General features: G+C 42.6%; 1 protein-coding gene across 1 annotated transcript; it reads left to right on the top strand.

Annotated features, from left to right (window-relative positions):
* Positions 1 to 7,496: 7,496 nt before the first annotated feature.
* Positions 7,497 to 10,307, top strand: LOC142381258 (myoblast determination protein 1 homolog). The gene is made up of 3 exons (XM_075466910.1): positions 7,497 to 8,220; positions 8,804 to 8,876; positions 10,030 to 10,307. The coding sequence occupies exons 1-3, from the start codon at positions 7,693 to 7,695 to the stop codon at positions 10,221 to 10,223; spliced, it is 795 nt and encodes a 264-aa protein (XP_075323025.1). The 5' UTR covers positions 7,497 to 7,692; the 3' UTR covers positions 10,224 to 10,307.
* Positions 10,308 to 12,578: the final 2,271 nt, after the last annotated feature.

Here is a 12,578-nt window from a genome sequence, read left to right on the forward strand (position 1 = left end):
TCTGGTACATTTTACAAATGTTTTTTTTGTATATCCTTCAGCTCAGGCAGAAAAAAAAAGAGCAGCCGTTTTACATTTACTCTCTGGGGAATACTGTTTGCTCGATATAAATAAAGAACGCGGAATCCAGGGTACAAAGCTCCCGCATGTGAGCTAATTAGAGAGGCGGACTGAGCGTGGTTAACCAGTCTGTGTGTGCGACTCCCGGCAGGCCGAGCAGGCTGATCCCGACCCGTTAGAGCAGTTAGTCATGCTCATCTTATCCTGTTCAAAGGTCAAGCATGAAACAGGAAGTACCATTTTATGGTCAGGCTAATCATATTGAGTGTCAACCAGCTCGCCATTAGCAGTGCACCTGTCCAACTCCACCTCCATCCCTCTGTTAAATCACTCAGACAGGTACGCTGACTTTTTGGCCCTTTGGAGCTGACTTATGTGGGATGGTGACAGTAGCTGTGACTTCTCTCCAACTGAGATGTTTATCTGTCGTCATTTTCTTTGAGTGTTGATGGGATGCAGCTTTCCCTGCTGTTAAAGAGTGTTTTCATACATATGTGCGAGAACAAAGACTTTCATTCAGGGTCTAAAATGATTTACAGTGAAGTGTGCATTCAAGAATATTTGATTCTCGGGGGCCATGTGCACATCTGGAAATGTGTTGTTTGTTTTTGATCTTCTTTTTCAAAGATAATCCACCTTTCTCACTCTGTTTCAAGTAACAAATTCAAAGTGTGACTCAATTCGCCCAAATCTGCTGTTATAAAGATTGTTTGAGAGGCTTTTGGATGATGCGATGGATTTTGTTTAAGGTAAGGCTGGGCGAGTTAACTCGTTATTATCGTGTTAATCATCGCATCAATTATTTAACGCCGATAAATATTTCTTATTAGTTTTTTTTAAATAGGTTTTATTTTTATTTTATTTTTTAAAAACCTTTTTTTTTTGAAAATTAAAAAAAAAAATGGGGGGGGCGGGCTTTTGTGCCTTTAATGGATAGGTAAGTTTGGAGAGACAGGAAGCAGGGGGCAGAGAGAGGGGGAACGACATGCAGCACAGGGCTGTCTGATGCGGGACTCAAACCGGGGACAGAATCAGAATCAGCTTTATTGGCCAAGTTTGAGTAAACAAACAAGGAATTTGACTCCGGTTGAACTTCACTCTCAAAGTACAACACTCAACAATAACATAAAAGAATAAAATTAGAAATAGAAACAAGCTGCAGCGAGGACTGTAGCCTCTTGTGCATGGGGCGCCTGCTCAACCCACTACGCCACAAACCACCCCTGTTTTATTATTTATTTTCTTATTGTAAAAGTCTGTTGCTCGCAGGCTTTTATTTTGGAAAAGTCTGTTGCTGTCTGCTGTGGAACCGGAAAAGAAAGTAATCGGCGGATCCACCAAACATGGAGAAGGGTACGGAACTTTTACTCGGCCATTTTCATGTTAAAGTTCTTCCAGACGGCGGAGTCGACAGAACCAAAGTCATCTGTAAACACTGCCAAGTTGAATTGTCTTCTCAGCGTAGTAGTTCCAGTCTAAAATATCACTTAAAGGCAAAACACACAACTGATAGCAGCAAGTCATTCAAGGAAACATACAGTGGAGCGAGGCTTCTACATAAAAACTACAGAAAGATGCTGATGTTAAAAGTGTGTTTGCACAACAAATGTTATGGCACTTTCATTCATATGGCAGCACATTTAAAATAAAACTAAATGCTAAAAGCTATACACTACTTTTGGATTCATTTTGGATTTTGCGTACAAATGCGGGAAATCATGTGATTAATTAGATTAAACATTTTAATTGTTGCCCAGCCCTAGTTTAAGGGGTAAATCAGTAGGTAATCTTGTGCCGTGTGTCACCTCCCGTATAATAGTGGCAGAGGGTGAATACCGATGAGAAACAAGAGGAATGAAACACCTGATAGGCCAGATGACAGGCAGCTTGTTTTGACTTCTAGCGTGAGTCATAAAACTGAAGAGGAGTTACAGGGGTGTGTGCAAAGGGGGGGGGGGGTGTCTTTGGGAAAATCCCTCTGAGCCGTAGATCCATCTGGAATCCACGTCCAGGTCCAGCAGGCCGTGACCCAGTCCTGTTCTGCATGTCCTTACACGTCCCGACTGATTGAGGTTTCATGGTTTCCTCGTTTGGGCTTTGATGATGACGCTTACGACAGATGATGGGGCCGAGGATTTACTGTTTGTTTGTTTCTCTTTTAAAAGAAAAACAAACGCAGCGACTGACTTAAAATCCGAACTGAAATGACCATTTATGAGAAAAAAAAGAAAGAAGAAGCAAATCTGCAGTACAAGTATGGATCAGATCAAAAGTCTGGAATAGGTTCAGGGCAGGACAAAGAATAACAACTGCTGAAACAATTAGCTCAGTCTGGTTTGATGATGTCATTGATGATGTCATGTTAAAGCACACAATCAATAAAGAGAAATCAAATCTAACACAGCAGCAGAATTATATCTGTCTGCACAAATCAAATCAAATGTATTTGTAGTACATTTCATGTACAAAACAATTCAAAGTGCTTCACAAAAAAATAAAATTATTGCAGGAGGGAGTGTAAGAAGCATTAAAAATACATAAAAGAATATAAAGAGAAACAAATAAAATAATTTAGATGCATTTAAAAACAAGCAACAGTCCAGATAAATGAAAATATATCGGATAAAGACAAAGAAAAATATCCTTGACTGCTTATCAGACACTATAAACGGATATTTGGGCCAAGGTGTAAAAACTACGCATTAACGAGCTGAGAAAGCTGAGAAATAAATTACTGTTGTTGGGCACTCACTGACTTCTAGAATAATCATTTTGGTTATTTTGGTAGACAAGAAGAAATCAAGCAGTGCTTTATTTGATTAATAGATTAGTTAACTGTTCTCTGAATCGTTTGATGATATTATGTACCTTTGATAGAGATGGGACCAAGTCACACATGTGCAAGTCTCAAGTCCCAAGTAATTTTTTCTTGGGCAAGTCAAGTCAAAGTCAAGTCACCTTATTATTGCAATTTTACCTGCAGAATCTGATCTTAATAAAGAGAAAAGACAAGATATAAGTAACTGTCAGTAAACATCATTGGCCAATGTGTCCAACCTGTCCACCCCGTATCATATCAAGCTAACGTTAGCTAACTACCGACTAGGCTAACAGGATAATATTAGCTAATTTGACAAGCACTTACTGGTCAGAATGGATCTTAAAATGACGAACAAAGTTTGAAGTTGTCGTCTGGCTGTCTGAGATGTTGATGCCGTATGTCTTGCACTGTGCTGTTCGTCTTTTGTCGTCAAAATGATAATTACAAAAGCTGAAGACAACGACTCTCGGTCCCGCTGACATGTTGATGCATATCTGATATGAGTTTATTCTTTCCAATAAACACGTAAGGTATGTAGAGAGGGCATGTCCAATAATACCTCCAACATGCTGAAACATTTGACCACACAGCATGCTGTTACTTTGCACGAATGTAAAGTCTTTGACACGCTGCTAAGCGATAGCGGCGACTCTCGCAGGGGAGCTTGTGGTACAGCGTCTAACGTCTCAAAACTCCCAGGTAACGTAAAACTTCCAGGTCCTGTTGGTTGTAATAACGTTAGCGACATACTGTATGAATAATTTCCATCTGATATTTCCATCTGAGAGGCAGGCTCAGAGGCAGGTTCAGAGGCAGGATGAGAGGAAGGCTCAGAGGCAGGCTCAGAGGCAGGATGAGAGGCAGGCTCAGAGGCAGGATGAGAGGCAGGATGAGAGGCAGGCTCAGAGGCAGGCTCAGAGGCAGGATGAGAGGCAGGCTCAGAGGCAGGTTCAGAGGCAGGCTCAGAGGCAGGCTCAGAGGCAGGATGAGAGGAAGGCTCAGAGGCAGGCTCAGAGGCAGGATGAGAGGCAGGCTCAGAGGCAGGATGAGAGGCAGGATCAGAGGCAGGATGAGAGGCAGGATCAGAGGCAGGATGAGAGGCAGGCTCAGAGGCAGGCTCACCTGTAGCTCCCCCTTTCATCGAGGCAGGATGAGAGGCAGGCTCAGAGGCAGGCTCACCTGTAGCTCCCCCTTTCATGGAGGCAGGGAAAAGTAAAGGCGAAAATAGATAAAATGTTGGTGCATACTTGAAATCAAATTGTTACTGCAACCAAAGCACTATATAACTGGATGAGAATCGATAAGAGAACCGATAAGGAACCGGATCGATAAGCGATATCGATAATGGAACCTGAATTGCTAAATTCTTAACATTTCCCATCCCTACTTTCAACATACTACATATTTTTCATGTTTTTTTGTTATACTGTAATACCAAATCACATCACGAAACCAATAAGCCATGACAGTTTCATGACAAAAATTACCGTCCAGCAATGAAACTGAAACTGACAACATTCCCACATCTAAAGACACATTTGGTCAACCTGAAGCTGTTCACCTCCCACACACGAAGCATCAACATTAGATAAGATGCGGTTGTGCAACAGGATGTAATGTGAGGAGTGATCTTCTCAGGCAGCACAGTCATACATGTGGGACGATTACTTTGTGGAATTGAGGAGGAGCGGTGAGGTTTCGACATATCTCTAAAAATTACATCAAAATACCTTCAGAGAATCACACTGTCAGATCAGAGTTGACTTTTTTGAGAGTGATTGTGTAAAAAGAAAACACATGAAACCAAAAAAAAAAACTATGAAGTAAATGAAGAAAGACATGAAAATGAACAAATTTACCTCAGATCAACTCCCTACAACGCTGTAAGTAACTGTAAAACTCCAGATAGATGTGCTATATATATATTCCAATGTAGAGTTGGTGTCCCTGGCGCAGGTTACGGCTACCAAGGTTACCAAGAATCCAAAGTATATTAGCTTTAAAGGTTAGCTTAATTGCTGGTCTGTTATTGGTCTCTGCTTGCCTCTCACCTAGCCCCCTGATTGGTTGCTTGCCCAGATATCCAAAGCTTTTTCGGCGCCGTTCCAGCTACAATTCAAATTGGGCGCTGGCTGCCTTACAGGTTTATTTATCGTTCTGTGATTCTGAATCCTTAGCTTGGAAACCAGACAGGGAGTTCCTGTTTCATTTGCTCTGATAGAATGGCTTCCATACATTCGCCTGACTTACCCAGACTGGTCCATCCCAAATATTTGATTTAAAGTGGTTTTGCTACAACAAGACTGTGCAGAGGAGTTGCTTACATCATACAATTCTTGGCTCTGATTGGTTTCAGGTTTATCCTGCAGCGTCCAGAAGCCTTTTAGCCTGCATATACTAACGAGATCGAGCAATAAGAACGATAAAGATGATTTTTAAATGTGACTCCTTGTTGCAGCATTGGGTTCTGGTGCCATCATGCTTGAATTTGTTCCTAAGAACGAAGGAGGTGTGAGAGTCGCTAAATTCCAAAATGATACCAGTGCTCACCTCAGCTAGAAGGGCACTTGTCTTGGATTTCATGAGCTTCTAAAATTAAATCAGCGTTTTCCCATGAAGCTGCAAGGAGTTTGCAATGTGAGCAGTTCTTTCCCATACTGCAACTTTATATTACCGAAGCCATAAAAAAGCTCACGTTTACAAGACAACAAACACATAAAGAAGCACACAAGAGAAACAATCCGTGGTTGTTAGATTGCACTCATTCAGCTACAGTTTGCATCTAATGTTGGATTAATTTCCCATTAAGTTTAGAATGAATATTCAAACAAAATAACATCAAACTTGCTAAATAAAAACTTCCCGAGATGACTTAATTAACTTGAGAATTTGTCATGTGTCCAATGGCCAAAGTACCATTTATCTTTGGACTCATAAACAAGAATTTCTCAAGCTTCACACCCTGCAAAGGACAAGAGTAAAATACAGAATATTCCCAGTTTTATTTCTGTCGGCTTCAGCTTTCAAAAAGAATCTCAGACAAAAATCCACCCAGCACAAAAACAGATGACCACCTGTTCACTCGTTGGAGCAAATAGTCTCAAACTGTTGCTTAGGGACTCACGTACTCACAAAAAGTGAGGAAGAGGAGCCTCGTCCTCCTCAGGGCGACATTATGACCTCCTCAGCAGGGGGCCAAACCGAGCACTCAACCTCTGCGGCCGGCTCAAGTAACTGAAACTTAAGCTCGAATTCAAGAAAATCATCTGAAACTGAATCAAACAGTTCATCTTTTAAAGTTCTTTTGTGCCGTTTCATGCAACTGCATCGTCCGAGGTCCGATGCTGCATTCACGCTGTTCAGGCAGATGTTTTTATCGCAAATGAATCGTGTCTTTAATCTATATTTGCGCCTGCATTGATGTTCTTCTTACGTGCAAAAATTAGCTGAACATTTCAGAAAACTTCTGTCAGTGAAATGAAATGAGAAAGTTTAAAAATGGTCAAAAAATGGGCTTTACATGCAGTTTTTGTAGCTGTTAAGTTGATTTGTGATTCAAAAATCAAATCAAATCAAATTTATTTGTAGCACATTTCTTGTACAAAACAGTTCAAAGTGCTTTACATAAAATAAAAGCATTGCAGCAGGGAGTGGAAGAAGCATTAAAAATACGTAAAAGAATATAAAGAGAAACAAATAAAATAATTAAAATGAGTTTAAAAATGAGCAACAGTCCAGATAAATTCAAAGATATCGTGCAGATTTCATGCATAGACACATGAGAAAAGAAATGTCTTTAACCTGGATTTAAAAATGTCTCCATTTGGTGAAAGTTTAATCTCCACTGGCAGTTTGTTCCACTTGTTTGCAGCATAACAGCTAAATGCTGCTTCTCCATGTTTAGTCTGGACTCTGGACTGGACCAGCTGACCTGAGTCCTTGGATCTAAGAGCTCTGCTGAGTTTATATTAAAAAACACAACAGAATACTTGTGTACAAGAATTGCTTAACAGCTGATTTTGCAGAATCCCGACAAATGTCAACAAACTCGCTGAGAACAGCAAATGACCTCATTTCTCTGACTGTTCCATCTCGTTTGACTAATTTACGTTTGTATCCAAAAATATGAATCTAGATTATTGGAAGAGAGAAACGAAGCGACCACAGGTGCTGCATCACTTAGTGACAAAACACATTTACTCGGAACATCAGACTCAACACCAGACCGAATGATTTGTGAAGATGGACTTGACTGCCGTTTTTATTGCTTCCTCTTTGTTGAGTTTCACCCCGGTGACCGCACGGCGCACACACACACACACACACACACACACACACACACACACACACACACACACACACACACACACACACACTCACTCACACACACACTCACACACACACACACACACACACACACACTCACTCACACACACACACACACACACGCACTCACACACACACACACTCACTCACACACACACACACACACGCACACACACACTCACACAAACATACACCTCTCAGACCATTGGCCACTTATACCTCTGCCCCGCCCACATACTGGCTCCTTTATAAATACAAACCAAGCAAAGGGAGCTGAAGTTACACAGACTGGCCCTTTAAACACACTGTCAGCTCTCCCCTGGTTCATTCGGGTCAGCTGACCTCAAACGGAGACTTTATCTTTATTTCTTTTCCCCGGCAAAGAGGGGAAACTTGAGGGGGGGATTTCTCTGAAGCTGTCTGTGGTCAGGAAGGCTTTTCTTCCTCCTCTTCTGGTTCTCTCGGTGAGTCGTCTGTCGGGGCCGATGGATCTGTCAGACTTTCCCTTTCCTCTCTCGTCAGCTGACGACCTCTATGACCCCTCCTTCACCACCAGCGACCTGAACTTTTTCGATGACCTGGACGCCCGGCTGACGCACGGCGGCCTGCTGAAGTCGGAGGACCATCTGCACCACCACGTCCCCAGCGCAGAGGAGGAGGACCAGCACGTGCGGGCCCCCGGGGGCCTCCACCAGGCGGGCCACTGCCTGCTTTGGGCCTGCAAGGCCTGCAAGAGGAAGACGACGCATGCAGACCGGAGGAAAGCGGCGACCATGCGAGAGAGGAGGCGGCTCAGTAAAGTCAACGATGCTTTTGAGACGTTGAAGCGCTGCACGGCCTCCAACCCCAACCAGCGGCTGCCCAAAGTGGAGATCCTGCGGAACGCCATCAGCTACATCGAGTCCCTGCAGGCGCTGCTGAGAACCGGGCAGGACGACAGCTTCTACCCGCAGCTGGAACACTACAGCGGGGAGTCGGACGCCTCCAGCCCCCACTCCAACTGCTCCGACGTGGTGAGACGACCGACAGCTGAACGCTTCATGTGCCGCCTCGTGAAATGAAAGGAATGCGTCGGGAGATTTATTTTTGGCCGTACTGATCAATTTGAACCAATGGGATCTTCAAAATGGATCCAAATCTTTTTTGCATGCAAACACAATGCCAGACAACCATTTAACCTTTGAATAATCAGCAGCTTTTAAATGGTTAATGTGTTGCAGTCTTGTAGAAATGTGCATTTTTTGGGGGTTTAGATGCATTTATATTCATCATTTTTGTTTATTTTTGATCAAATCTTAAACGTCAACAGTGTTTTTCTTGGTTGTTTTGGTTTAACAGTAATTTTTAATCACTCAACACTGAAAAATCAGTGTCTTTATAAGCAGATTTTCACTGTTTTCGACTTGATATCACAACATGCTAATGCAAAATCTGTCAGTATTACAGGGACATACCGTAGAAGTGATGAATTAGTCTTTTTTTACTAAGTGAGGCTTAAAATCAAATAACTCACCAGCCAGTTATTAAGTTTGAATCTACAATGAGTAATGACTGAAATTGTGAGTAACATTTCAAGCCTTCCTGCTGTGTTTCCAGATGGATTTCATCTCTCCGTGTTCGGACAGAAGTGAAAACAGTGATGCGTCCTACTGTAACCAGACAGCAGGCGGTGAGTTTTTTAAATCTCGTCGCTCCCTTATTATAGTGAGTTTATATTTAACGGTGGCAGCTGGTGGTTGAAGCACACGATTGTGAACCCAAATAACATCCAGCTGGCAGGGGTCAGACTCCCCTGGAATAAAATTGTTCAAAAATAATCTCTGAAATCGAGTTATCTGGAGAATTTAAAGAAAAGAAATTGACAGACGGCAAAAAAAGAATAATATTTAGCAAAATATTAAGCGTGTTTCACCATAGTTGCTTCATACTCGCTGTATTGTAGAGGAAAGAAAACCATTTAATATTCAAAATTAAGATTTTGACATAAAGTCGGCACAAAAAGCTCGGGTTTAATTCCACCTTATAAGAAGCTATCTTTTATAATCAAATCTCTGGAACCGTAGTGTTCTCTAATTGGTCTGCATAATAAAGTTAAAATGAGTACAGAAATGTAAAAGAAAACATGAGAATAAATGGGTTTGGGTCAACAAATAGAAGCAGAAATTAATAGAAAAATAAATCAGTATAAATAAGAAAAATTGCAACGGTTTAATTTAAAAACTACACCATAAAGCGACATTAAAATACATCGATAAATTAGTTTAGGGAAATAAGAGAGTATATGCAGACAAATATATTTAGGATAAAAGATGAGGTTAAAGGCAAGGCCAGTTTATTTGTACGGCACAATTCAACTACAGGGCGATTCAAAGTGCTTCACAGATACATTAAAACAGTAGAAATAAAAAGCACAATTTAAATTTTAAACAAAAAAGAAAGAAATAAGAACAATAGATAAAAATCAGATAAAATCAGGAGTTAAAATGTGATTAAGTTTTGAAACTCAAGCTTCAGATTTGGAGCTTTATTCAAATGCAGCTAAAAATAGGTGTCTTCAACCACAGTGTTTTTAAAGGATGAATATGTATAAAAAGTAAGAATTGTATTTTAATTTTGAAATCAAATGTAAAAGTATTTACTTGTTAATACAAGAAAAGTTAAAGCATTAACACAAAGTTACAAAATAAACCAAAAATATCAATTTATTTCACATACTAAATATTGCAGAAATGAATGTTCTGCTTTATTTTTGTTGCATCTTTTGACATACTAATCTCATCTATGCACATATGAACTAATGGTTCCTTTTATCTTCCTTAAAGATCGCAGCAGCAGTAAAAAATCACTCATTTCCAGCTTGGACTGCTTGTCCAGCATCGTGGAGCGCATCAGCACGGACCCGGTCGCGGCCCCCGCAGGAGACAGCGTGGTCCCCCGGGGCCCCGGATCACCCCACGACAGCCCCGGTGTCTCCACCTCACCTGTGGATCCCAGCAGCATCTACGAGCCGATCTGAACCCGATGGAGCCGAGGACTCAATTTCCATGACGACAGACAGATTACCTCCATCTGCGAGGAGAACACTAAAATATTCCCGAGTCACGGAAACCGTGAGCAAACAGACTTATAGAGCAAGCGTGCTGACGGCTGCCGCTCTGCTCTCGTGGATGAAGACATTTTTCCTTCATTTTGTTGTCAGGATTCTTCAGTTTTTTGCTGATAAAGTGAATGCTTCTGTTTGTTTCTAAACATCCCGGCAGAATCACGCGACGGACGGATTTCTGCTGATTATAACTGAGGACCATTTATTGCATAGAGCTGACTGTTCGTACCAGGTCATAGAACACATTCAAAGGAGTGGTGAGATTGTTCTGTTATATGTTTCTAGAATATTTATAAGTTAATGAAATCTTAATAAAGAGATATTTATATTCTGAGTCTTTCCCCTCAAGTAGGATCGTTGTTTGCTTTAACCGGTGTTTCATTTAAGATGAATATGGCCATTATGCAAAAACTTGGTTAATTTAATCACATTTTTATCTGCTTTATAATCCAATATTCTCTCTCTTTAAGCTCAGTTTTTGGTCCCTGATGGAGATATTACTTTTATAAATGCTTTACAGCTACATAAAATCACATGAAGGCATATAAAACATAAAAATAATCATTAATTAATTCAATTAACCTGCGACGCGACGGACGGATTCAGCGGTAAAGATAATTGATGGATGGATAATTAAATTAAAAGCAAAGAGTGCAGATAAAACACTTTCAGGTGTCATATGCACAGCTAAACAGAACTGTTGTCAGCCTGGATTTAAACATTGTCAGAACTGAGGCCGGAAAAGGGTGGAATGCCCTCTCCGGGTCGGGAATGAGATCCTTCCCCAAGTGGAGGAGTTCAAGTATCTCGGGGTCTTGTTCACGAGTGAGGGACGAATGGAGCAGGAGATTGACAGACGGATCGGTGCGGCGTCTGCAGTGATGCGGGCTCTGCACCGGCCCGTCGTGGTGAAGAAGGAGCTGAGCCAGAAGGCGAAGCTCTCGATTTACCGGTCAGTCTATGTTCCTACCCTCACCTATGGTCACGAGCTGTGGGTAGTGACCGAAAGAACGAGATCGCGAATACAAGCGGCCGAAATGAGTTTCCTCCGCAGGGTGTCTGGGCTCTCCCTTAGAGATAGGGTGAGAAGCTCGGTCATCCGGGAGAGGCTCGGAGTAGAACCGCTGCTCCTCCGCATCGAGAGGAGTCAGATGAAGTGGCTCGGGCATCTGGTGAGAATGCCTCCTGGACGCCTCCCCGGTGAGGTGTTCCGGGCCCGTCCCACTGGGAGGAGGCCCCGGGGAAGACCCAGGACACGTTGGAGAGACTATGTCTCTCGGCTGGCCTGGGAACGCATCTGGGCCCCCCCAGAAGAGCTGGAGGAAATGGCCGGGGACAGGGACGTCTGGGTCTCTCTGCTCAAGCTGCTGCCCCCGCGACCCGATCCCCGGACCAGCGGAAGATAATGGATGGATGGATGGATGGATGGATGGATGGATGGATGGATGGATGGATGGATGGATGGATGGATGGATGGACAGCGCTGAGGCCTGTCTCACATCTTCTGGAAGACTGTTCCAGATTTTAGGGGCATAAAACTGAAACGCAGCCTCACCTTGCTCAGTCCTGACTCTGGGCACCAGCAGCAGACCCCTCCCTGGGGCAGCAGACCCCTCACTGGGGCAGCAGACCCCTCCCTGGGGCAGCAGACCCCTCCCTGGGGCAGCAGACCCCTCCCAGGGGCAGGAGACCCCTCCCTGAGGTTCTCAGAGTCCCAGTTGGTTCATATGGATCTAACATGTCAGAGATGTACTTTGGTGCTGGACCATGAAGAGACTTGTACCTGAGCAGAGCTGTTTTAAAGTCTATTCTCTGAGCGACAGGAAGCCAGTGCAGAGACCTGAGCACTGGACTAATATGGTCGTATTTCCTGGTTCTAGTCAGGACTCGAGCAGCAGCGTTCTGGATGTGCTGCAGCTGTCTTACAGCCCGTTTAGAGCCCAGTGAGCAGGTCGTTACAGCAGTCTAACCTGCTGGAGACAAACTTCTTTCTAAGTCTGGTTTGGACACTATTCCTTTGATTCTGGCAATGTTTTTTAGATGGTAAAAACCAGAATAGCAAGCTGGAAAACTAAAACAGTCAGCTGTGAGATAATGTTTAAAACAGCAGCAGCAAAGATCAGCATAAAGATTAGAATCCCACAGTATGTGTGTCTATTTGAAACAGGAACTAATTTCCTTTCAATATTTCCCTTAAACACAAAAATGTTATTTTCTTTGGATGGATTTCTGTGAATAGGTGTTTAAAATAATGCCAGAATATTTGCA

This window comes from Odontesthes bonariensis, chromosome 1 (genome assembly GCF_027942865.1).
Source record: "Odontesthes bonariensis isolate fOdoBon6 chromosome 1, fOdoBon6.hap1, whole genome shotgun sequence".
In the NCBI taxonomy this organism is placed as follows: Eukaryota; Metazoa; Chordata; class Actinopteri; order Atheriniformes; family Atherinopsidae; genus Odontesthes; species Odontesthes bonariensis.

Bases quoted from the DNA above. Each gene is read 5' to 3' on its own strand.
- LOC142381258 (XM_075466910.1), top strand. From the start codon at position 7,693: ATGGATCTGTCAGACTTTCCCTTTCCTCTCTCGTCAGCTGACGACCTC. The intron at 8,221-8,803 runs GTGAGACGACCG...CTGTGTTTCCAG, and splicing joins ACTCCAACTGCTCCGACGTG to ATGGATTTCATCTCTCCGTG. The intron at 8,877-10,029 runs GTGAGTTTTTTA...TCTTCCTTAAAG, and splicing joins CTGTAACCAGACAGCAGGCG to ATCGCAGCAGCAGTAAAAAA.